General features: G+C 40.6%; 1 protein-coding gene across 6 annotated transcripts in view; it reads right to left on the bottom strand.

The window, feature by feature from the left end:
• The window catches only part of RPRD2 (regulation of nuclear pre-mRNA domain containing 2), a 90,970-nt gene continuing 66,011 nt past the window's right edge, over window positions 1-24,959 (bottom strand). For 2 of the 6 annotated variants that reach the window (XM_077842433.1, XM_077842432.1), the window contains 5 exons: window positions 15,998-16,280; window positions 13,587-13,847; window positions 10,812-11,012; window positions 6,278-6,697; window positions 5,148-5,375 (listed from right to left, as the gene is read on the bottom strand). In XM_077842433.1, coding sequence (XP_077698559.1) covers window positions 5,287-5,375; window positions 6,278-6,697; window positions 10,812-11,012; window positions 13,587-13,847; window positions 15,998-16,280 — 1,254 coding nt within the window. In that variant the 3' untranslated portion in view covers window positions 5,148-5,286. Of the gene's footprint in view, window positions 6,698-10,811; window positions 11,013-13,586; window positions 13,848-15,997; window positions 16,281-24,959 lie in introns of all 6 variants that reach the window. The other 4 variants (XM_077842431.1, XM_077842430.1, XM_077842429.1 and 1 more) reach the window with 2 other exon arrangements.

A 24,959-nucleotide genomic window follows, 5' to 3' on the forward strand; every position in this document is an offset into this window, starting at 1 on the left:
AAAGGAAACCATACTTTATTAAACTGGAGAACAAAAACATAGTATTGGGGACAAAGATAAAAAAGAAAAAAGGAAGAACGGCTGGAAGAGAGGCAAGGTCACAAAGAAGGGACAAGGGTGGTCTGTGGTATCTGTGTGCCTCAGAAATGTGCAGGCACACACATGGTCCCCTTGATACCCCTCGCATTTAGATAAAAAAGCTAATACAATCAGATCTTCAGAGATCTATCCAGGCTTTCTTTCTGCATCCTGTTGTTGGTTTCACCTTCAGCCCTGGACAGTCATGTAGTAGGGTCTTTGCCGTAGAAAATTTAAATTTTCCAACCATAGGCCCGCTCCGCAAAGCAGCAGTTTCAGCTTCCGGAGAAGTTCCGTTCTAGTTGCACTCACCACAGGAGCCAGGAGCCCTTGGTCAAAGCCCCAAATCTCAAAGAAAAATGTCAAACCTTCAGAACTAGTTATTTTATTAAATGATATTAATACACATTTCAAAAGGATTTCATTGTTGTTGCCTCTAAAGCATGTACTTGTTTTGTTTTCCACACTGAACACGTCGAGAGTATCATCCAACATATCTAATTTTAATCTTAACAGGCATTCCCGCCCATTCAAAAAAGGGGGGAAGGGAGGAAAAGGGGGAAAAAGCAGTAATTTACAGCGGCTTCAAAACAATTAACAGCTGAAGCTTAATTCTGCATGAACCGGTAACTTCAGGCTTGATAGTGAATATTCTGCAATTAGGAAGTTTAGCATATTCACATTATCTAGATAGGTTAGCTGTACCATATATATATCACAAACATTGTATTCCTGGGATCGGAAAGGATCAAAGTCCTACTCTCTGATCATTTTACCTTCCCTGGCATCAAACCAAATTCTATTTATGCTCACCTTTTGGGAGGGGAAAAGGGAGCAGGGAGAGAGGGCTCTCATCTAAGCTGACTTAAGAGTAAACTCTTATACAATACTTAAGGACTTGATTTCTGATAGTATCACTGAGCTTTAAGTGGTACCAGTGTATTCACGACCCCCCGACCAATTCTCTGTCTGTGATTTTACAGTGAGCACCAAGGACCTTAGTAACAACTTTGCATATTCTGCTTTCATATATATCATGTCCTTGCCAAGACACACTATATTATGCTTTCTTTAAAAAAATCTTATTTATTACATTTTTAAATTCAGGTTGAAATACAAAAGTCAGAGCATGGGCATGGAGTTTTAAATCACAGACACAGAAAGGATAAAACCCCTTTGTTTCATGTTATGAATACCAGAATTGTCTTTTTTGTTTCACTATATCACATATATACATTGTCGTCTTCATTTACTGCTGTAGACAGACTTAAAGTTAACAGCTGACAGTCACATACAAATCCTCACTTCCATCCCGAAACAAACTCAATGAGGATTTTGTAGCTTAAAAAACAAAACACCTTGCAAAAAAACACCAACCCTTTAAAGTCCATCTTTTAAACTGTACAAGGTCTTCCTTTCCATGTATTAGTCATCATGCTTTTGAGGACAATTACCCTGCCCCAACATTCAGGAAGCCACTTTCCTGACATCCCCACATTTTCTGATAAAATCAAATAGAGAGCCTTTTCAAGTAAACACTACTTTTAGCTTAAACAAGAGCAGCAGAAGGAATTCACATTCTTTTATTCTAGAATGAAAAACATCCCACTTAATTTCTGCAAAAAAAGTTTCAGTTTTGAGTCAATTAGAACTCCCATCCCCTCCCCCAACCTTTACCCTTATTCTCAATCACACTTTCCCCTAAACAAATGTCTCAGGACTCAAGATAACTATATTGTTTCTTTGCTTTGCTACACTATATACCCCATCCCACACATAAAGTCATGGTATCATGCATTTTTGTGGGGAGAGCTAAAGGGCAGAGAGGCTGGAGAGGGTCAAAGACAGAACAGTTGACTTAAGACCAGAAATGCCATCAGGAAGATGAAGGACTTGCAGCCTCCTGACCACAGAACACATGGCAAGCCCAAATAAATAACATGGAATAAATTACACAAAAACTCCCAAACTAGGACCCACAACTGGTTTAAGCTGCTATCTGAAACCAGGTTTATTCTGACACAAAGAATCATCTTCTGTTGCTGTATTGTCCACTCTCCCCCATCTTTAAATATTTCACTAGAGGAATCCAAAACAATCCTCATACTTCCTACAGTTAGTTCTATGCTCCCTTGGAAGAAAATATGAAACTTGCTAGGATTCCCTAAAAAAACCCCACCACATACGGTTTTATTTATCTAGTTGGAGATTACCAGTGTGTATACCCTGGGGTAAGACAGTAAATAATACAAAATAATAGTAAAGCAATCTTTGCTTTTCAGTGTTCTTAAAGTTAACAGACACTAAAAGCATACTGATTGTCTTTTTTCCCAGTTTTAGTTGTAGAAATACAAAGAAGCCTTTCTGTTTGGGGAGAAGGAAAGCACACCCTTCTCGTGTAAAATGACTAAGGGCAGAAACATTATTTCCTATTGGGAGTGGAAGGTGAGGACAAGCCTTGAGCCTTAAAATGTGACAGATTGCTAGCTGTAGAATGGGGTAGTCTGGGTTTCTCAGGCCCTCCTGGTTCTCTGTAAAGATATGCATAGTAATACCCACTTGTCATTAAGACACACCTAAAGAGGTGTAAAGCACTGGAAGAGGCTATTGAACCTCCTCCTTTGAAATACGAAGAACAGGAGTAAATCCAGGACTAGGGCAAGGAGGAAAGATACAGACCAATAGTTCCTTTCCCCTAGTAGTTAACCTTTGCTAAAAATCACCAACAAATATCACATTAGGGAGGCACCATGATAAAAATGTCTACTTATTACATTAATAAAAAAATTAAGAATAATTTCAGTTGTGCCTCTGTATCAGTTGTCAACTTACATGGCTTTCTTTCTGGCCAAAGCAGAAATGAAAACTGAGAAAAAGTCATTCACAAAAAAAAAAAAAAAAAGCAAAAAAACAAAAAAACAAACAAAAAAAGCAGGAAGCAAGAGCTTGGTGCAAGACATGTCAAACTAACTCAGAGTTTCCCATTCTCATTTATGAGGGATGGGCAGGTCACATCACACGGTTGATGGTTCCTTTCTGTAACTCTGTATTGGAGTTACACCTTATTTTAACCTGGAGATTATATCCAGCCACTGCTCTTTCATTCCAAGGATAAAGAGGAATAATTTTTACCAGGATAGAATGAAATCTGTATCTCCTCAAAGTTAGTCACTGATGGTTCTTTAGAAGAAGAGGCTGATTTTTTTTTTTTTTTTAATTAGGATTTTAGGAGAAAGGTAAAGAATCCAATTTCAATATGTCTTTAAAAACAAAACAAACTTGACAGGTCTATGGTTTCCCACCTATCCTCCCTTGCAACATCTTTTGGCTTGTCAGCAGGGCACAGAGCATACAGGAAAAGGAGCCACACTGGTCACAGTAGTTACTTAATGGGAGAGAGAAGGGGACAGGAATCCTTCTATTGGCTACTTGATAAGCCAAGCCCAAAATAACATCCCAACATAGCACATGTTATTCTCTGTACTGATGGAAATTTTATTTCAAATGTAGTAATACTCTTCAATAAATGGGGCAAAATAAGATTTGTTCCCCCACCCCCACCCCTCAAACCCCCAGCCAATGAAGTGGCTTTGGTTGTGTTTCTTTGCCCGCCCCCCATCCCTTTAAAATACAAGTAGCTTGGGGAAGGTTGGTAAGTGCAGTGGGAGGGAGGACTGAATGGAATAGTGAAATGTAAGCATGTATGACTTTTTAATTTGGAAGGGAGGCCCTTTGTCATTAAAAAAAACAAAAAATCAAAGGTAGGAAAACAAAAACAACAATAAACCAAACTCCTACTTCCAATGCTCTCTAGACTGTTCAAAATGTTTTTCCCTTGGTTTCCATCAGTACCTGGGAGGGAAGAATGGGCGTTTTGGTGCAAAGAACGGAGGGCCCCTAGCAAAAGGTGGCCTGGGTCTCTTTAGACTGTGGAACGGGTCTCTGCTGAGAAAAGGTTCCCTAGGCCGAAAGTCTGGCCGGGGATTCCGCAAAATCATACCACTCCGGTTGATAGCGTCTCTGTGTGAGGGACCCAAGTGGGGGCCACTGCTGTTGTTGCTGCCTCCCCCACCTCCTCCTCCATGGGCTGGGCCCAGGTGTTCCAGAGAATGGGAGGGTAGGCTGAGGCTCTCTCGTACACGGCTAAGGCCAGGGCCGTTGAGGTCCCGTTGGGTGGGGCCCCCATGGTCCCTAGGTCCTGGGAGCACCCCAAAATGCTCAGCCAGGGTCCCTTGAAGGAGGGAACTATGGTCCTTGGGAAATACTGCCACAGCTCCCGCCACTCCGTGCTCTGCCAGTGGTGGGGCTGGGAAGGGTACAACCCCAGAGTGGTCAACAGGGGGTGGAGGAGGAGGTGGAGTAGAAAAGGGAACACCACTCCCACCACTGCTGCTAAGTTCCCCAGGGGGTGGAGGAGGGGGTGGGGTGGGGAAAGGAACTCCGCTGTGTTCTCCAGGAGGAGGGGGTGGGGCAGCATGGGCCAGGGCCGCCTCCTTTGTGAAGGGATTCGAAAGATCCACAGTGGGTAGATGAGTGGGTGCATCTCGAGAGAAGATACCACCATGATCCTTAGGAGGGGCAGGTGGGGCAGATGATGGCCCCACTGGCTCTCTCTGGAAGGGTGTCCCATGTTCCAAGGGGGATGGGGGGAGATGATGCTCAAATGTTGAGTTGAAACTGTTGGAACGGAAGCTGCCGACACTTTCCTGAAATTGGGATGCCCGTTCCTTGTATGGTGCCGCTTTAAAGCCAGTGAGGCCTCCGCTGCCCCCACCCCCAAGGGATGCCAACTCAGAGGCACTTGAGGGGCCATTGTCAAAGGAGCTGCCTGAGGTGCTCAGATCAAACCAACCCACCCTTGAAGCCTCGCGCCCGTGTCCTCTATTTCCCTTCCCAGGAACTCGGACGGACTCTACGGTCTGTATGGGCTCCCCTGACATCCTCCTATTGGCTGCATTATGATAACCCAAGGTTTCTATAGGGGCCCCCTTCTCTTCGGTGCTATCAGGCAAGTCTAAGCAGGAGGACGAGACTCGGGTTTCTATGCGGTAGTGCTCTTCTTGTTGCTGCTGATCAGTGGCTGTCAAGCTGGGCTGGGTGAGGTTTGAGAGACCGCTACCGTCACTTGAAGTGCCCTTGCTGGGGGCCTGGCCAAAATGCTTATCATCTGAGGGCTTTCGGGAGGCGTTTTTAAGCATATTCTTAAACTCAATCGTCGACGTGGTGGAAATGGTGGGGGCCAGGACTTTCTCCACGCCTGGTGTGGGTGGGTGGCCCGTGGGAGCGGCAAGGGTATTCTGCGGAGAGAAAAGGGAACGATGTGGGACTGGGTGAGGAGGGTCTGGGTACTGCTTCTGTGGCAAACCGAGATGCCCAGTGGTAGACTGAGACAAGCTATTGTGGTTGGAGTCAGGGGTGAAAAATGAATCATTCTTACTCGGTGATGGCGACCGGTCAGCCCCCGGTTCACTCCCTCTTATGCTGAAGGCACCAAATAGCCCAGGGGAAGAGGAGAGATGGTCACAGTTCTCACTAGAGTCCAGGAGGGCCCTTACAGATGGAGGGAAGGCAGACTTTACCCCAAATTCTTGGGCCCTGTGGCTATAACTGGAGAGGATTGGCTGGTATTCGGTGGCATCAGAAAGCTTGCTTGACTTCAGGATAGACTTGGCTGGCTTCTTCTCTAGGTTCATCATGGCAGAGGGTGGAGGCCCTGAATACTCAAAATCTCGGTAATCCTCATCTTCCTGGAAAGAAGTATCTGGATAGAATTTTTCCTGTGAAGAGTCCATCAGGGAAGATGGTCTCTCCATTCCATCAGAAGGCTGCTTATAGGGTGATTCACTGCCCAAACCAAAAGGTCGATATGTAGGTACAGAATTGGAGAGTTCCCGGGGGTAGCTTTCCTCTCTCCCAGGGGGTGGTGATCTTGTACTGCTGGGTGTTGAGGAACCAGGGCTAATGATCTTAGAAAGCAGGGACATGGTGTCTACACTGCTGGATGTGGGCTTGTCCATCATCTCATCCTGGGTGGGTGTCCCACTCCTTTCATCCCGCACAGGGGTTCCATCAATGTTGTCAATTGACGTGCTAGTAGGGCCACGTTGGAAGTCTGAGGGGTGGCTTTCTGCTGGGGCACTGGACCCCAAGCTGCTCAGGATTGGGATGTTTAAGTTTAAGCCACTGAAACCAGGATTACCTTTTAAGAAGTTGTGGATCTTCATTTCCAGGCTTGGAGAGGTGGACTCGGACTCCAGCTTTGGCTTGGAGATCTCTGAAGATTGGCATATGGCAACTTCAGTAGGTGCGGCAGCCGGGTTTGCACTGTGGGTTCCTGTAAACCCCATCGAGTTGGATGGTAGCTTAAAAGTAGTGCTTGGAAGCCCTGGGCTTTGCCCAATTGAGGCCTTGCTGGCTGATGTTGAAGAGACTTCAGAAGTTGATGAATTAGGAGAATAGTTGAAGCTTTTGGGAATAAAGGATTGGGTATTGGAGGGCAAATTTCTTCCTTTTACACTAGAGACCGTGGTGTTGGCAGGGGAAGCAGAAGTGCTCTGGGATGCAGCTTCACTGGCTGGGACTGGGTTCCCAGTAACACTCTGAAGTAAAGATGACAGGCCTGTAGAAACAGATTAGAGGAGTTAAAAAGAACAACTGCCTACCTTATAATAAAAACAATGTAGGCTGATTAGATATTCTCATTCATTCCAGTGGGAACCAGACAGACATTAAAATATGAGGCCAACGGGAATCTAGACCAATCAACCAATGGTGAACTGTCATAGAAAATACTGGACCTATTTCTCAATATAAAGAGAGCAAATTATTGAAATGTTTGTAGTACAGCTATTAAGTAAGTTCAACGTGGCACAATAAAGGCAACAGGAAAGGGGAGATTTTCGTGTCAGAATCATTCATGTTTTAAACAAGACAAGGCAGGAAAAGAAAGGAGGCAAAATTATCCTTAAAATAACACTTTAAGCCAGTATTTCTTAATGTTTGATCTGTGGAACTGTTTCTCTAAGTGCAAATAGATATTCTGTCCAATCCTTCCTTTCCAGCCTCTGCAATTATCTCTAATAAGTTAATGGGCACTGTTGAGGGAAAGAGGGAGAGACCGGGCGGGGGTGTGTGGAGAGAATACGCATCACTGAAATTTATTTCATTTTTTTAAAATGTCTTTTTAAAAGATTTTATTTATTCATGAGACACACACACACACAGAGAGAGAGAGAGAGAGAGAGAGAGAGAGGCAGAGACACAGGCAGAGGGAGAAGCAGGTTCCATGCAGAGATCCCGACGTGGGACTCGATCCCAGGTCTCCAGGATTACACCCTGGGCTGCAGGCAGTGCTAAACTGCTGCACCACCAGGCTGCCCCTGAAATTTATTTCAATAGGGTCATTTTATTTCAAGTATCTCTTGCTAGACTTTGGGGAATCAATGCTTTTACCTATCATTTTTGGTTGTAAAATGTAGCAATAGTAAACATACAAACACACACTACAAAGAATTATAAAGCTAGACCACCTAATAGCTTAGAAAATTCACAAATTATTCATCTACCCAGGTTGACACTGATGAGATTCAACCCTACTCACTGATAAGACAAAACCTCAGAAGCTCTGAGAAAGAATTCTTTGGGGCAAAGGCTGAAGTCCCATCAAAGCAAACTGCTCCTGTAGAAAATTTTTTACAAAAATACTTGACAAAGTGTTTTGGAAAATTCGTATTTTGGAAAATTCACCCAATTTCTGGTTATAAATGAAAACTTTTTGTGCATACTTCACCAAAATTTATAGCTTTTAGTCATATACTAAAACTATTCCTTCATAATGTTATGGTCAAAGAAAATAGTATTTCATAGGATACTTTAATAAACAAAGAAACACTTCAAAATTTTAATTTTAATCCGATATTTACTAAGAGACTCAAGCTCTGAAGAATTCTGAGATCATTCCATCCTTGGAACAGTTTTTTTTTTTTTTTTTTAAAGGTTTATTTATTTATTTTAGAGAGAAAAAAAGGAGGGGCAGGGGGAGAGGGAGAGTGTGTGCTAAGTGAGGAGGCTGACACAGGGCTTGATCTCACGACTCTGAGATCACCATCTGAGCCAAAACCAAGAGTCAGACACTCAACTGACTGCACCCACCTGGTCGCCCCCAACCTGGGAATATTTTTTTTTTTTTTAATTTTTATTTATTTATGATAGTCACACACAGAGAGAGAGAGAGAGAGAGGCAGAGACACAGGCAGAGGGAGAAGCAGGCTCCATGCACCGGGAGCCCGACGTGGGATTCGATCCCGGGTCTCCAGGATCGCACCCTGGGCCAAAGGCAGGCGCTAAACCGCTGCGCCACCCAGGGATCCTGGGAATATTTTTAACTGCCAACTACTTCTATATAATAAGTGCATGATTAGATATTCACTAATATCTGAATAATTGAAATATCGTTTATTTCAATTACCCCCAGAAAAAATAAAATCCACATTTCATTTCCAAAAAGTTCTCTGGCTATATAACTTTCCACCACTAACAGTTTCATTTAATTCTTAGTAGCCACTGTTCATACCAAAAACAGAAGTCCTCACGTACTAGAATGTGATATATGATGTCATATGATTTTTAAAAGATATTTTAGCTTATCTTTTGGATGTTGTGGGATGAAATCTTGTAAAGATAGACACTCTCAGATTTCTGGTAATAGGTGAGATAGTCTCTTACTACTAAATATTACTTTTCTTCAATCTCAATCATACTCTATGGACCTTTTGCCAATTGAACTCATTCTTTTGTATTAAGTATCTGTGAATAATAGCTGTGGGTGACACAATCAGATTGTAAGAGATCCCTTTTATAGTCTTTTAAGAATGCATCTATTTAAGCTGCTGGGCAAATTCTTTTAAAAGTCAAGAATTCTACTTTCCACAAGGAAATGAAAGGTGATGAACTATGCTGTTACTCCACAGAGGTTGTTTTCTGGGGTCTCCAGAAACACATTCTGTCAGAACACACCTAGTTCTGTTCAAATGTTGCCTGATGAGAAAGTCCACATAACACTGGTACAATAATCTACTGAAAGGAAAAGCTGTAAATATTATTATATCTATGTAAGAGGCTAATAAAAACAAATGAGTTCAACATTTTTACCATAACTGCAGGATGGTGACAGAAGAGGGCCTTGAAAGGAGAAATCAGAACCATGCCAATCCCTCAGACTAATTAACTCTAAAATTCATACTATTAGCTATGCTGTAGTACATCATTAATCCTTTATTGCTGGTGCCAATATATGGCAGCTGTGGATTACTAGTTAATAGTATTTAATTCTGTGTAACAGAATTCTCCAATATCTAAAGGCAAAGTTCACTATAATCTAGTGTGATCCATTTACAGAATGGATATATTTTATATTCATATAAAGCAGAGTTTTTCAACTTTAGCACTACTGGCACTCTGGGCTGGATTATTCTTGTTGTGGGGGCTGTTCTGTGTAATGCAGGATGTTTCATAGCATCTCTGGCCTCTACCTACTAGATGCAGTAGTACTCCCACCCCCACCCCAGCTGTGACAAAAGATGTGTTCAGATAGTGACAAATGTCCCCTGGAGGCTCCTGGATGAGAACCTCTATAGAGAGTTAAATGGCTATATATATATATATATACACACACACACACAATACATATATATGTATACATATATACATACATATATACATATGTGTATACATGTATATATATACTGCTCTGCTATATGAAATTCATTACGTAATTATACTTAGGTGCTAAATAAAGATTATGTCGGTATTTGTAGGGTCTGAGAAGAGAGAGCAGATAAACTTAATGAAAAAAAGTTAGAAGCAGACAGTTTTAGACACAAAGTACATAATTAGCAAAGGTGAATAGAGAGGTTCAAATAAGGTAGATATTATAGGTAGGTGAACACAAAAAAGATGTGCTGTACCTATAATAGAGGCCTCTATAAAACATTAGGATATGAAAAAGGAAAGTCATGCCTTATATATATATTTTTTGCCTTATAATATTTTTTTACATTTATTTGAGAGAGAGAAAGGAGGGAGGGAGAGAGGGGGAAAGAGGAGGGAGAGAGGGAAAGAAAAAAGGGTGGAGGGAAGAGAGAAAGACAGTCTTAAGTAGACTCTATGCTAAGTGCAGAGCCCGACACAGGGCTTGATCTCACTTCCCTGAGATCAAGTCATGATCAAAACCAAGAGTGGGACACTTAACAGATTGCACCACACAGGCACCCATCTCATAAGATTTTTGATAGTAGAGTGACCTTTTTAAACTTTCTTTAGATTTGGTTAACACTAAAAATGTAAATCTCAACATAGCTCCATAAGAGCTTACATAAATGCAGCCCCTGGGCAGGGGGGTGAGGGGTCATGCTGTAGGTCAAAGAATACTGTACTCCAGTCAAAAAACCTGGCTTTTAGTCTCAGCTCATCACTGAATAGATAAATGTGTGACCTTAAGCAGATCACATCACCTCACTAGCCTCAATCTCCTAACCTGAAAAAGAGGGGATTAGACTAGAGAGTATTCTCTTTCAGCTTTGACATTTTCTAATTCTATCAATGCCATAATAAATATAAAGAAGATAATAAACGAACTGTACTATACATTTCATGGCTTTGGATTTTTCAGAAATGGAATCCAGGGTTAAGCCAAGCATTCACAACTCCAGTCCCTCTGGCCCATGTCAGTTTACCTTGCAGCGCAGGGGCCGACTGTGTCTGGGTTTTAGAAAGAGCAGACAGAATGCTCTCTGGGGTGATCTCCACCTTCGAGAGGATATTTGCCAGAGGGTTGTGAGATGTTGTTGGGGCAGGTGCAGGTGTTTTCAGGCCACTGCTGAGGTTGCTGGGACTTGTTGGAGTTCCTGGAGAAGGTCTTGATGCAGGACTGACCCCTGGTGGCAAAAAGAATAACTCAAGAAAATGCGACTCAAAATGACCATTAAATTTGTGATACTTTCCACTCACTCAAACAGGAATGCTTCTGTGACAGATCCACAAATAAGGCATATCATGGCTTGTACAAAGGAAAAACTGAAAATTAATTAAAATCTGCTCCTGTTGACTTGGAACACCCTTAAAATAAACAAGCTCTTTTCATACATATTTGTTTTAAAAGTCAGTAGAAAGAGACTAAAGGAAACTTTTCTTTTTTCTATACCAAGAACCTATACTTCAGAGGCCTATAGGAGCTCAATAAATCTTAATGGCTGATTATGATCAGAGCCATTACACCTGTGTAACTGAGTCACTGCATAATTCTATGTGATTAATAAGTTGTTTGCTTTTGAAATGACCTTTAAAATGAGATTATTATTTTTTTAAAGATTTTACTTATTTATTCATGAGAGACAGAGAGAGAGAGAGGCAGAGACACAGGCAGAGGGAGAAGCAGGCTCCATGCAGGGAGCCTGACGTGGGACTTGATCCGGAGTCTCCAGGATCACACCCTGGGCTGAAGGCAGGCGCTAAATCGCTGAGCCACCAAGGCTGCCCTAAAATGAGATTATATAAGCAACTTCCTTTACACCTTTACATTTTAATTTTTTTAAAGTAGGTTCCACACCCAACATGGGGCTTAAACTCACAACCTCGAGATCAAGAGTTGCATCCTCCAGGGACTGAGCCAGCCAGGCGCCCCTACATCTTTATATTTTAAAACACTGGGTTAAAATTTTTTTTTAAATTTTTTTCTGGGTTAACTTTTAATTTAGAAAAAAAAGGTATATAAAAAGATGAGAAAATATTTTTTGAGAAAATAATTTTTGAATGATCAAGAATATGAGCAAGTATTTCACAAGGAAAACTAAATGATAAATGAAAAAAAAAAGTTTAACATCTTAATCAAAGAGAGAGAAATTAAAACAAATGATGTTTGGAGAGGGGACAAGAGAGAATCTTAAGCAAGTTCCATACTCAGCGAGGAGCCTGACATGGGGCTCAATCTTATAACCCTGAGATCATGACCTGATCTGAAATCAAGAGGACACTCAACCGACTGAGCCACCCAGGCGCCTGACTTTTTTTTTTTTTTAATTTATGATAGTCATACAGAGAGAGAGAGAGAGAGGCAGAGGGAGAAGCAGGCTCCATGCACCGGGAGCCCGACGTGAGATTCGATCCCGGGTCTCCAGGATCGCGCCCTGGGCCAAAGGCAGGTGCCAAACTGCTGCGCCACCCAGGGATCCCAGGGCGCCTGACTTTTAAAAGTAATCCCTACACCCAACAAGGAATTCGAACTCACGACTCTGAGATCAAGAGTTGCATGCTTGGGGCGCATGGCTGGCTGAGTCATGGAGCGTGTTACTCTTGATCTCCCCCATGTTGGGTGTAGAGATTACGTGTTTAAAAAAAAGATTTGCATGCTCTACCGACTGAGCCAACCAGGCATCTCCAAATAAATGACTTTTTAAGAGTGAAGTTGACAAAGTATTAAAATAAGACAAAATAGTGCTGCAGAGGTGAGGAACAATGAGAACTTTCATGTGTTTGGTACATAAAGTGGTACATTTTTTTGGTGATCATTTTAGTTATAACACAAAAAGATTAAAAACCTACATGATTTTTTGTCTCTATCTTTTAGAAAATTATATTTAAGCTTTTATAAAAAATGAAATTATAGGGATTTTCTTCCAAATAATCAAGATTGGGTAAGGCAGAGTAAAATAGGACTGGTCATGTGTTTTCTACTGTTGAAGATGAGTGAGGAGTACATGGAGGTGCTCTATTTTTGTATATTTTCATTAAAATTTTCATGAGGGATCCCTGGTTGGCGTAGCGGTTTAGCGCCTGCCTTTGGCCCAGGGCGTGATCCTGGAGACCCAGGATCGAATCCCACGTTGGGCTCCCGGTGCATGGAGCCTGCTTCTCCCTCTGCCTATGTCTCTGCCTCTCTCTCTCTCTCTGTGTGACTATCATAAATAAATAAAAATTAAAAAAAAATTTTTTCATGAATGGGGAGAAAAAAAGCCCTATATACTCAACCATTTAGGAAGGATTGTGCATAAAGTTTTAGCATCAAGGTTGTTCAATGTTCTTTATAATAGTGAAAACTGGAAACATACCAGATGCCCAGTAATAAAGGCTTAAATAAATTCATATATAGTATACTTAAATACTTCAATTATTGAAAGAAAAATTATTACAAATATTTAATCAACCCCCCCATTCTCTCTCTCTCTCACACACACACACACACACACACACACACGTAATGTTAGGCACAAGTAGTGTCCTTTGGGGGTAGCAGGACTGCAGATATTTATTTTATTCTCAATTTTTCTACAATGATCATGTATTGGTTTGATTTTGTTTTTTTATTTTTTTATTATTTTTTATTGTTATTGGTTTGATTTTGATTTGAAAAAATACTTTTAAGAAAAAAAATCAACAACAACAAAAAAACAGACTGATGGTTCAATTAGAAAGATGGAAATAAGCTTTTTATTCTCTTTATGGAGCTTACTTACCAGTATTTTTCATGACTGATGTTAGGCTGCTAAGGATGGAACTGATCTTTGCCAGATCCACATTAGCCAGGTTTGGCAAAGCCAATGCTGGAGAAGAGGACAGGAGAGAAGTATTCACAGGCTTTGGAAGAGATGGGGTTGCTGTCATGGTCACAGCTACTGGGGTACATGAAGAGGCCTTTGAGATACTTTCTGTTGGCTTTGTAGGTATAGAAGTAGATACAGCTGACTTCTCCACAGGTTTTTCTTTCCTGTCCTCTACTGTTTAAAGAAAAGAAGTGATACTACATTATTGCTTTCCACACTCTGTTTCCAGGATGAAAGATTTCCTAATATTTCCTGATTTGGGGGTATAAAGCACTATGCTTTCAAGAAAAATCATTCACTTCATGATTTTAAAGAAGTCATACTCTTTATGTTCCTTCTCACCTTCAATATTGAATTAATTAATTCATTCATTTATTAAAAAGATTTTATTTATTCATGAGAGATAGAGAGAGACAGAGACAGAGACACAGGCAGAGGGAGAGGGAGAAGCAAGCTCCATGCAGGAAGCCCAATGTGGGACTGGATCCAAGGACTCCAGGATCATACCCTGAGCCAAAGGCAGACAATCACTGAGCCACCCAGGCGTCCCTATTAATTTTTTAAAAAAGATTTTATCTAATTCTTTGAAAGAGACAGAGCATGAACAGGGGGGAGGAGCAGAGGGAGAAGCAGCAGCAGACTCTCTGGGGCTTGATCATGACCTGAGCTGAAAGCAGTCAAACTTAACTGTGCCACCCAGGCACCCCTTAATACCTGCTTTAAATAAATTTTTCAGGGGCAACCCCGGTGGCGCAGCGGTTTAGCGCAGCCTGCAGCCCAGGGTGTGATCCTGGAGACCCGGGATCGAGTCCCACGTCAGGCTCCCTGAGTGGAACCTGCTTTTCCCTCTGCCTGTGTCTCTGCCTCTCTCTCTCTGTGTCTCTCATGAATAAATTCTTTAAAAAAAATAAAAATAAAAAAAAAATAAAAAATAAAAAAATAAATAAATGAAATTTCCAAATTCATTTTTTTATCTTTTCAAAGATTTCTTTGCATTTTCTTACTGTGTATTAAATTTAGACATTTCTGGGATCATATTATTTGGTACACATTTGTATTCTTTTAGTAATGATATTTATAGTCATAAATTATCCTGTCTTTTCCTTTCATTAATCTTAAAGCTTTCTAAGACATAGGAACTGTACATACTTTACTGTATTTTCCTTTGACTTCCTGAAATTGACCTAATTGTGGGATACAATTATAAGCATTAACTTGAAACTGCAATAAATTGCCTTTGGAATATATTCCTTTTAATACTGTGGCTTTGGAATCTTGAAGGTCAAGAGTGACAGAGGTAAGGAATTCCAGTGTAAGTGCCCCTCTCTCCAGAACAGCGCTGTTCAACAGAAATGTAATTCAAGCCACACACATAAATTTAAATTTTCTAGTGGCTATATTAAAAAAAGTTATGTCCCAAATATTTTTTTCTTTCTTTCTTTTTTTTAAAATTTTTATTTATTTATGATAGTCACACATTGAGAGACAGAGGCGGAGACATAGGCAGAGGGAGAAGCAGGCTCCATGCACCAGGAGCCCCATGTGGGATTCAATCCCGGGTCTCCAAGATCGCGCCCTGGGCCAAAGGCAGGTGCTAAACCGCTGCGCCACCCAGGGATCCCCCAAATATTTTCACTTCAATATGTTACAAATACAAAAATAACTGAGATATTTTTACTTTTTTGGGATACTAAGTTCCTAGAATCCACTGTGTATTTTTATTTTTGAAAATATTTTATTTGAGAGAGAGAGAGAGAGAAAACACGTGACTGGGGGGATGGGCAGAGGGAGAGGAAGAAGCAGACTCCCTGGTGAGCAGGGAGCAGTCGATCTCACGACTCTCAGCAGAAGGCAGAGGCTTAACCAACTGAGCCACCCAGGTGCCCCTCCTCTATATTTTTTTAAATTAGAGCACATCTCAAGTTGGATAAGCCATATTTCAAATGTTCAATAGTCACACGTAGCTAGTGGCTACCATATTGAATAGAGCAAATCTTGAGCAATGATTCTCAGCCCATGTGGCATACCAAATCCTGAACCAGGATAATGATACCTTGCTCTTCTAATCTTATAAGGATTGATTTTTTTTTAACTTTTTATTTATTTATTCATGAGAGAGACAGAGAGAGAAGCAGGCTCCATGCAGGGACTTGTGGGACTTGATACCAGGGACTCCAGGACCATGCCCTGGACTGAAGGCAGGCACTCGACCTCTGAGCCACCCAGGCAACCCTGAACTATCTTTTAATACCAGCCTGTGATAGATTCATTGGTGGGAAAGCAAAATAAGGAGTAAGTTGCCTATTAATCACATAATGACATACCAATGATTTTTGACCCATCATCTTCCACATCTGAGAGTTCCATGTCTTCTACATCACGATTATCTGTGACAGGCTCAGGTGTGGCAGATTTCTCACTCTCCATGGCTGGTGATTGGGATTCCTCACCTCCCATTCCCTGAAAAGGAGACTCAGAACCAGTTGGAGAAGGAGCATCCATGCTTGGGGAAGGGACTGGTGATTCTTCAGGATCAGGAAGGGTTGACTTCAATTGATCCAGCTTTTTCTTTAAATTGTTCACTCGATTAGCGAAGGTCTTATATGCCTGAAAGAGGAAAAGAAGAGTTATTTCTCTGAGAAAAGGACAAAGATGCTACCATTCTGACTTTGACCAGGTTCTCTCTTTATTATTAACTATAATCTCTGGTAACTATAATCTCTGGTACAAAACAAAAAAATATCGTATCTGTCAAGCATGGAATAGCTTCCAATCTCTGCTTTTTGTACTTTCTGAATGAAGTATTACCATCCATGAAGTTGCCCAAGTTAGAAACTTAGATCCTTAATCCTCCTTGGCTCTCTTCTACCAATCTAACTAGCCCACTATTTAATGAGAGCCTAAATGTTTTAGCCCATCTTCTAGGTACTGGAGATATGGCAAGGAGCAAGCATACAGACAAAAAACAAATCCATAAATAAGGTACAGTCTGGGAAGTCAAATAGTATGGATTTTTTTAAAGAAATAAACTTTTGATTTTAGAACAGTTTTATATATAAAAAATTACTGTGAAGATTATACAGAGAGTTCCTAATTATCCCTTTTATTAAACTCTAACGTTAGTATGACACAGTTGTCACAATTAGTAAACCAATTTTGAAAATTATTAACTAAAGTCCATATTCTTCATGCAGATTTCCTCCGTATTATCCAATGTTCTTTTTCTATTTCAGGATCCCATGTGGAATACCACAGTACATTTAATAGTCATGTCTTCTTAGGTCTCTCTTGTTTGTGAGCTTGTTAGATTTTCCTTGTTTTTAATAACCTTGCTGGTACTGGTCGGGTATTTTGTAGACTGCTCCTCAAATTTGAGATTTGACTGATGTTTTTTCATGATTAGATTGGGGTTATAGGTTTTGGGGAGGAAGACCACAGAGGTAAAGTGCTACTGTTATCATGGCATATCAAGGTTACATATAATCAGTATGACATACCATTGCTCATGTTAATCTTCACCACTTGGCTTAAATCCTATTGATCTGATTATCTTAGTGTCAATACCTTAAAACTGTGTGTCTTTTTCTTTTGGTTAAGAGTCTTGGACCATTATATTGTGAAATCATTTTGGGTGGATGAATAAGAAACATTATTTATTATTTTAAAAATTATTATTATTATTATTTTTTAAAGATTTTATTTATTAATGAGAGACACAGGCAGAGGGAGAAGCAGGCTCCTCACAGGGAGCCCGATGTGGGACTCGAGCCCAGAACTGGGATCATGCCCTGAACCAAAGGCAGACACTCAACTGCTGAGCCACCCAGGCGTCCCTATTTATTTTATTTTTAAAGATTTTATCTACTCATTTGAGAAAGAGAGAGGAAGCAAGAGACAGAAAGCAAAAGTAGGTGGGAGGGGTTGAGGGAGAGGGAGCAGCAGACTCCCTGCTGAGCAGGGAGCCCAATGCAGGACTTGATCCCAGACCCTTGGGATCAGGACCTTGAGACAAAGGCAGACACTTAATCAACTGAGAAACATTATTTTAAAAAAGGAATGGAACAGGGCAGCCTAGGTGGCTCAGTGGTTTAGCGCTGACTTCAGCCCGGGGCGTGATCCTGGAGACCCAGAATCGAGTCCCACGTTGGGCTCCCTACATGGAGCCTGCTTCTTCCTCTGCCTGTGTCTCTGCCTCTCTCTCTGTTTCTCATGAATAAATAAATAAAATCTTAAAAAAAAAAAAAAAAGGAATGGAACAGAAAAGAATATACTAGAGTTGAGCTGTTATTTCTGGATATACTTGAGTAGCCTGAGGTAGAGCAATGCTCCCACCAAGAACAACTAGGAAAGCCAGGTATATAGACATACATACTTGCGTGTGCGTGCACGCACACACACATACATGCGCGTGTGTGCTTCAATGTGCTGGGTAGTGCTGATGCAACCAAAACTTAAGTGGCAAATCCTACAACAGGGAGAAACCATGAGAAAAAAAAGCTAAGCTGACATTCTGCAGCTGCCTTTTCTCTCAGGGTTCTGCTGATTTAGGGAAGCCAGGTAAGAATCTGAGAATTCAGGTAAAGGACAAGGCAGAGGGCCACTACTAAATATGAAGAAAAAGGAGAACTTTTTAACAGTCTTGCTGGTCTATAGAGATAGAAATTAGAGACCTGAAAGGCCAAGATTCTAGTGAAAGAGAGAGGACAGAAATGGCTCAACATGTTACTTTATCCCTTCAAGGTATTTCTTGAATTCTGAAGAGGGAGTTAAGAAGTTATGCAGAAAACTTCTGAAAAGAGTAGTTTAACACAGTCTCATGTACTAAGGAGACAAGGATTAGAGTTCAAATCATGCAGTAGAAGAGAGGTACTCTCTTCTCTCACCCCAGCCTCTCAGTCTTGGAAAACTCTTATGTTCTAGAAGCTGGGAAGAACCAGAAGACAAACTCATGCTCAGGGTACATACAATTCAGCCCAGGTCAGTTCAGTTTCAGATTGGATTAACATAATCAGCTCTCACAGATCTGCACTCTAAAGGAAAGAGTTTTTATTTTATTTTATTTTTTTTAGGAAAGAGTTTTTAAATCATCCAGAGACTCTATAAACACTTTCATATACAATGTTAGCACTCGATACAAAATTAGCCAGCACATCAAGAGACAGGGTCAAATGACCTAAAAGAAAAAAGACACTGGAAACAGACTTATAACAAGTGAAGCCAGTATTGGAATTAACTGACAAAAACCAAATAGTTACGTTTCACATGTTCAAGAAAATAGAGAAAAATCCCTTCTTGAACACTTCACTCTGAAATTCATTAAGACTTGGTAGCCTAGAGCAAGATAATGGAGCCAAAATGGGGTGACGGAAATATATGCATGGCAGGAAGGCATTGCATGGGATGTTGAAGCCTAAGCAAGATACAAAGAAAGAAAACCCAGAGGTAGATAAGGAAAGGAAGTGCTAGGAGTCTGGCTACACACAGGGACTGATCAGATAAGTGATTATGTTGAAGATAGAGGAACAAGGTTGGGCAGCCCAGGTGGCTCAGCGGTTTAGCGCCACCTACAGCCCAGGGCGTGATCCTCCCACGTCAGGCTCCCTGCATGGAGCCTGCTTCTCCCTCTGCCTGTGTCTCTGCCTCTCTCTCTCTCTTTCTCTCTCTCTCTCTCAATTAAATAAATAAAAAAACCTTAAAAAAAAAAAAAAAGAGGAACAAGGTTTTGCATTGTTAGAAAAAGCAATTACAAACAGGGAAAGGGAGAAAACCCGAATGAATCCTGTGTGTTGGGCTGGGATTGGAGAGAACAGCATGAACTCATGGTTTTCAATATATACATAGATACAGAAATTAATATAGATGTAAATGTGTATGTGCATTAACATATAGATTAAAACGTATATACATATATCTATTTCTTAGCTCTGTATATTGATATGGTCTGGCACCTGTGACATCCCAAGATCAATGAGTATACCTAATACTCAGATGATTTCTTTTTTCTTTTTGATTTCTTTTTTTAAAAAAGATTGAGAAATTAAATCATGGGTTTAACAACAGATAAGGTCTAGAAAAAGAGAGAATTAATGAATTAGAAGATTAATAAATAAATATTTATTTATTTTAAAGATTTTTATTTATTCATGAGAGACAGAGAGAGGCAGAGACCCAGGCAGAGGGAGAAGCAGGCTCCACGCAGGGAGCCTGATGTGGGACTCGATCCTGGGTCTCCAGGATCACACCCTGGGCTGAAGGCGGTGCTAAACCACTGAGCCGCCTGGCTGCCCTAAATAAATCTTAAAAAAAAATTAGTCTGGAGGGAAAAAAGAATAAATAAAATAGCAGAAATCTAATACCACATGAGGTATGTAATTAAATCCTAGAAAGAGAAGAGAGAACAGAGAAGAGAAGAAATATTTTAAAATATAATAGTCCAAAATTATATGAAAGGTACCAAACTTTTTTTTTTTTTAAAGATTTTATTTATTTATTCATGATAGTCACACAGAGAGAGACAGAGAGGCAGAGACACAGGCAGAGGGAGAAGCAGGCTCCATGCACTGGGAGCCCGACGTGGGATTCGATCCCGGGTCTCCAGGATCGCACCCCGGGCCAAAGGCAGGCGCCAAACCGCTGCGCCACCCAGGGATCCCGAAAGGTACCAAACTTTAAGATCCAAAATGCTCAGTGAACCCCGAAGCAGGGTAACTACAAAGAATACATCCAGGCACAGTTGAATTCCCATTACAAGGGAAGCCAGACAGATTAACATTTTTAGGTAATAAAAGAAAAAATGACCAATTTAGGATTCTAATCAAAAGAAAAATATTTCTCAGAAATAAATATTAAAAACATTGTCAGATAAACAAAATGTAAGAAATTCATCAGAAGTCTTACTCTATAACAAAAAATGCTAAGGGAAATGATCCCAGATGGAAAAGTGGGTCTGTAAAATGGAATGAAGAACACCAAAAATGGGGCGGCCCAGGTGGCTCAGCAGTTTAGCGCCACCTTCAGCCCAGGGCCTGATGCTGGAGATCCAGGATTGAGTCCCATATCGGGCTTCCTGCATGGAGCCTGCTTCTCCCTCTATGTGTCTGCTTCTCTCTCTGTCTCTCATGAATAAATAACTAAATTTTAATTATTTTTTAATTATTTTTTAATTTTTATTTATTTATGATAGTCACACAGAGAGAGAGAGAGAGGCAGAGACATAGGCAGAGGGAGAAGCAGGCTCCATGCACCGGGAGCCCGATGTGGGATTCGATCCCGGGTCTCCAGGATCACGCCCTGGGTCAAAGGCAGGCGCCAAACCGCTGCACCACCCAGGGATCCCCAAAATTTTTTTAATAAATAAAATCTTTAAAAAAAAAAGTGTACTGTTTAAAAAATTATAAACTATATAAAATATATGTAAATAAAATGATAACAAAGCACAAAGACTTGGGGGGAAGGAAATGCTATTATTTTAAGGGTCTTCAACTGCATATGAAATAACAATATTAATTTAAGATATAATAATAAGTTAATATTAAATTAAGATAATCTCATTTAAGGAAATGTTCGGGATGTATATTATAGTCCCTAGAGCAACCACTGAGAGTGAGAGGTGAACAGGGAGGAAAGGAGAGCAGGAAGGAGAGAGAGAAAATAAGGGAAAGAGAGAAAGCAAAAGAAAGATAAAATCAAACCTAAACACTTGATTAATCGAAGAAGAAGAAGGAGAAAAGGTTTAAAAAGGAAGCAAAGGACAATAGGATAAATAGAAAACTAGTCTCAAGATGATAGACTTAAATTCAAGCATATCAATAAATGCCATAAACACTCCAATGAAAAGGTAAAGATGGTAAGATGTAATTACATTATAAAAATTAAAACACAACAATAAAAAACAGGATTAAAAAACAACAAAACAAAAAGAGGATCCAACTGCATGCTGTTTTTAAAAGACAGATATTTAAAAAAATTTTTTTTTAGGTAGGCTCCATGCCCAACATGGGGCTTGAATTTATAGCCCTGAGATCAAGAGTCAAAGTCTCCAGCCAGCTGCCACCCCCCCAACCCCCCGTGACTCTTAACTATAGAGAACAAACAGCAGAGGTGAGGTGGTGGTGGTAGAGGGGAATGAGTGAGATAGGTGAAAGAAATTAAAGACTACACTTATCATGATGAGCACTGAGTAATACAGAAATGTTGAATCACTATATTGTTCACCTGAAATGAATAAAAAACTGTATGTTAACTATACTAGAATTAAAATTTACAATTAAAAAATTATGGGATACAGCTTAGAGGGAAATTTATTGTATTAAATACATGCATACATTTTTTAAAAGCTGAAATCAATTACCTAAATAGCCATCTTAAGAAATTAAGAGTACAGGAAATAGAAGACTCTCTCAATGTACTGAACAAAAAAGGGTTAAATCTTGTTTTATGAAAACTTCTGCTGTATATATGTACATGCATGTGTGTACAGTTCTCAGTTTCCATGTAAAATCTTCCCTTATTCTGGATTGTGATAAAAAATCTTTTCGAAAATACTGCATAGAGGTTTCAGCTTTTCAACATAAATCAATCTGGATTATTTCAATAACCTCCTAACTTGTCTCCCTGCTTCTAATACTCTCCTATTCTCCATTCTGTTCTCCTGATTCTAAAATGCAAACTTGATCACATCATTAGCAAAGTTAAAATCCTACAACTGCTTCTCACTGCTTTCAGGGTAAAATTCTAAGACCTTATTTTTTTTTTTTTTTAAGATTTTATTTATTTATTCATGAGAGACACACAGAGAGAGGCAGAGACATAGGCAGAGGGAGAAGCAGGCTCCATGCAGAGAGCCTGATGCGGGACTCGATCACAGGTCTCCAGAATCATGCCCTGGGCTGAAGGCGGCATTAAACCACTGAACCACCTGGGCTGCCCGAAATTCCAAGACCTTAGAATGAATACACACCATTCAGCACGATGTTCCTAAGCAATGCTCTAGTTTTATTTATTACTTCTGCATACATGCCCAGCTATAAAAAATTACTCTCAGGTCCACCAATTTTGCCATACTCTTATGTTTGCATGTTTTCAACTCTACTCTTCAGAGAATATGGCCTTTCATTTTTTTTTTAATTAAAAGATTTTATTTATTTATTCATGACAGAGAGAGAGAGAGAGAGGCAGGCAAAGACACAGGCAGAGGGAGAAGCAGGCTCCATGCAGGAAGCCTGACGTGGGACCTGATCCTGGGACTCCAGGATCACGCCCTGGGTCGAAGGCAGGTGCCAAACCACTGAGCAACCCAGGGATCGCCGAGAATATGGCCTTTCATTTAGCTAATTACTGTAATTTCAGTATTTAGTTCCTCTGAGAAATTTTTCCCCATATCCTCCATCTTGACTCCCAAATTAAAGCACCTATTCAATCTATTCACAAAGCATCTTACAGGTACCTCTATTATAGCATTTATCATACAGAATTGCAATTATGTGTACTTAACAAATCCTTGCTGGATAAACCTATCCCAGCCATTTGTTGAAGATCCTCTAAAGTAGCCTAAATGATTTCCTAATTAAGAGATCACAGGTCAGTATTCAAAAATTATTAAGTGGTCTTCTGGGTCAAAATGGTGAACTGACCACTCCCATTCATTGTCTCTCCCCCCGCCAGGACTCTTATAAAACGAACAGTTAAAAACAAAAACATGGGGATCCCTGGGTGGTTCAGCGGTTTGGTGCCTGCCTTTGGCCCAGGGCGTGATCCTGGAGTCCGGGGATGGAGTCCCACGTCGGGCTCCTGGCATGGAGCCTGCTTCTCCCTCTGCCTGTGTCTCTGCCTCTCTCTCTCTATGTCTATCATGAATAAATAAATAAAATCTTTAAAAAAATTAAAATAAAATAAAAACAAAAACAAAGGGATAAACAGGGGATCTCTGGGTGGCTCAGCAGTTTAGCGCCTGCCTTTGACACAGGGCACCATCTTGGAGTCCCGGGATCAAGTCCCATGTCGGGCTCCCAGTATGGAGCCTGCTTCTCCCTCCTCCTGTGTCTCTGCCTCTCTCTCTCTCTTTCTATCATAAATAAATAAATAAATAAATAAATCTTTTAAAAAACAACAACAACAAAGGGATAAACAAATAACCAGAAGCATACCCAGGAAAAATGTTTCTATGAATTTTTAGAAGACAAAAGGAGGTTGGAAGAGTGAAAAAGAAGGGATGAGTCAGGGGAAAGGAAAATGAGGTTAGGAATGTACAGAGGGGGAGCTATACCTAAGAAAGCAGCTGATCTGACTTGCAGAATCCCTGAGCAGCTCTCATCTAAGGCATGATGAATATAGAAGGGTGGAGTGAGTGGTGGGGTTGAAATCAGGAAAATTAATTAAAAGCGTCTCTACCAAACAATACTACTTCTCTTGCAATCTCCACACTTGGCAGCCAAGGCACTATGCCTTGGGCAAAAACTGTGACTTTTCTAAAGAGTTAAAATAGTCTGGTAAGAAGACTCCAGCCTTCTTTTAGGGCTCCCTCCTGCCCCAAATAACGCTAGTTCCTCACCTACACAGACTTTACTAGTCAAACCCAAAAGTAAATAGTACCTACCTATGTACAGACAGCTTCTCAATTTTTTCATACCTCATTCTTAAATATGAGTGGACACAGATATTACGTAATTCTTAAAAAGATTTTATTTATTTCACAGCGAGTCAGGGAGCACAAGTAGGGGGAATGGCAGAGGGAGAGGAAGAAGCAGGTTTCCACTGAGAAGGGAGCCTGATATGGAGCTTGATTCCAGGACCCTGGGATCGTGACCTGAGCCTAAAGCAGACTCCTAACCAACTAAGCCACCCAGGGGCCCCCATTATCTGATTTTTGATGAAAGCCAGAATTATAAAAGCCAAAGATGGAGATAATGGGGGTGGGGGAGGAGGAAACCCTTAAGATCTTCCAGAAAGCAGTACAAAAAGATCAAAGTTGAGAAAACATGAGAACATAAAAGAGAAAGAAATTATTCCACAACTGAAGAACTTTTAGACAGAAAGCCCTCCAAGTAATCCATAATAAATGAAAAACAAAACCTCATATATAGGTACATCATGGTAAAAATTTCAGGACACTATAATGGGGTCCCTAAAAGCTCCCAGGCAGAAAAAAAAAAGTCACCTATAAATAATCTTGCAAAGATTTCACATCAATAATATTAAAGACAGGGCAGCCTGGGTGGCTCAGCGGTTTAGTGCTACCTTCAGCCCGGGGTGTGATCCTGGAGACCCAGGATCTAGTCCCACGTCAGG

Source organism: Canis aureus, chromosome 12, assembly GCF_053574225.1.
Source record: "Canis aureus isolate CA01 chromosome 12, VMU_Caureus_v.1.0, whole genome shotgun sequence".
Lineage (NCBI taxonomy): Eukaryota > Metazoa > Chordata > Mammalia > Carnivora > Canidae > Canis > Canis aureus.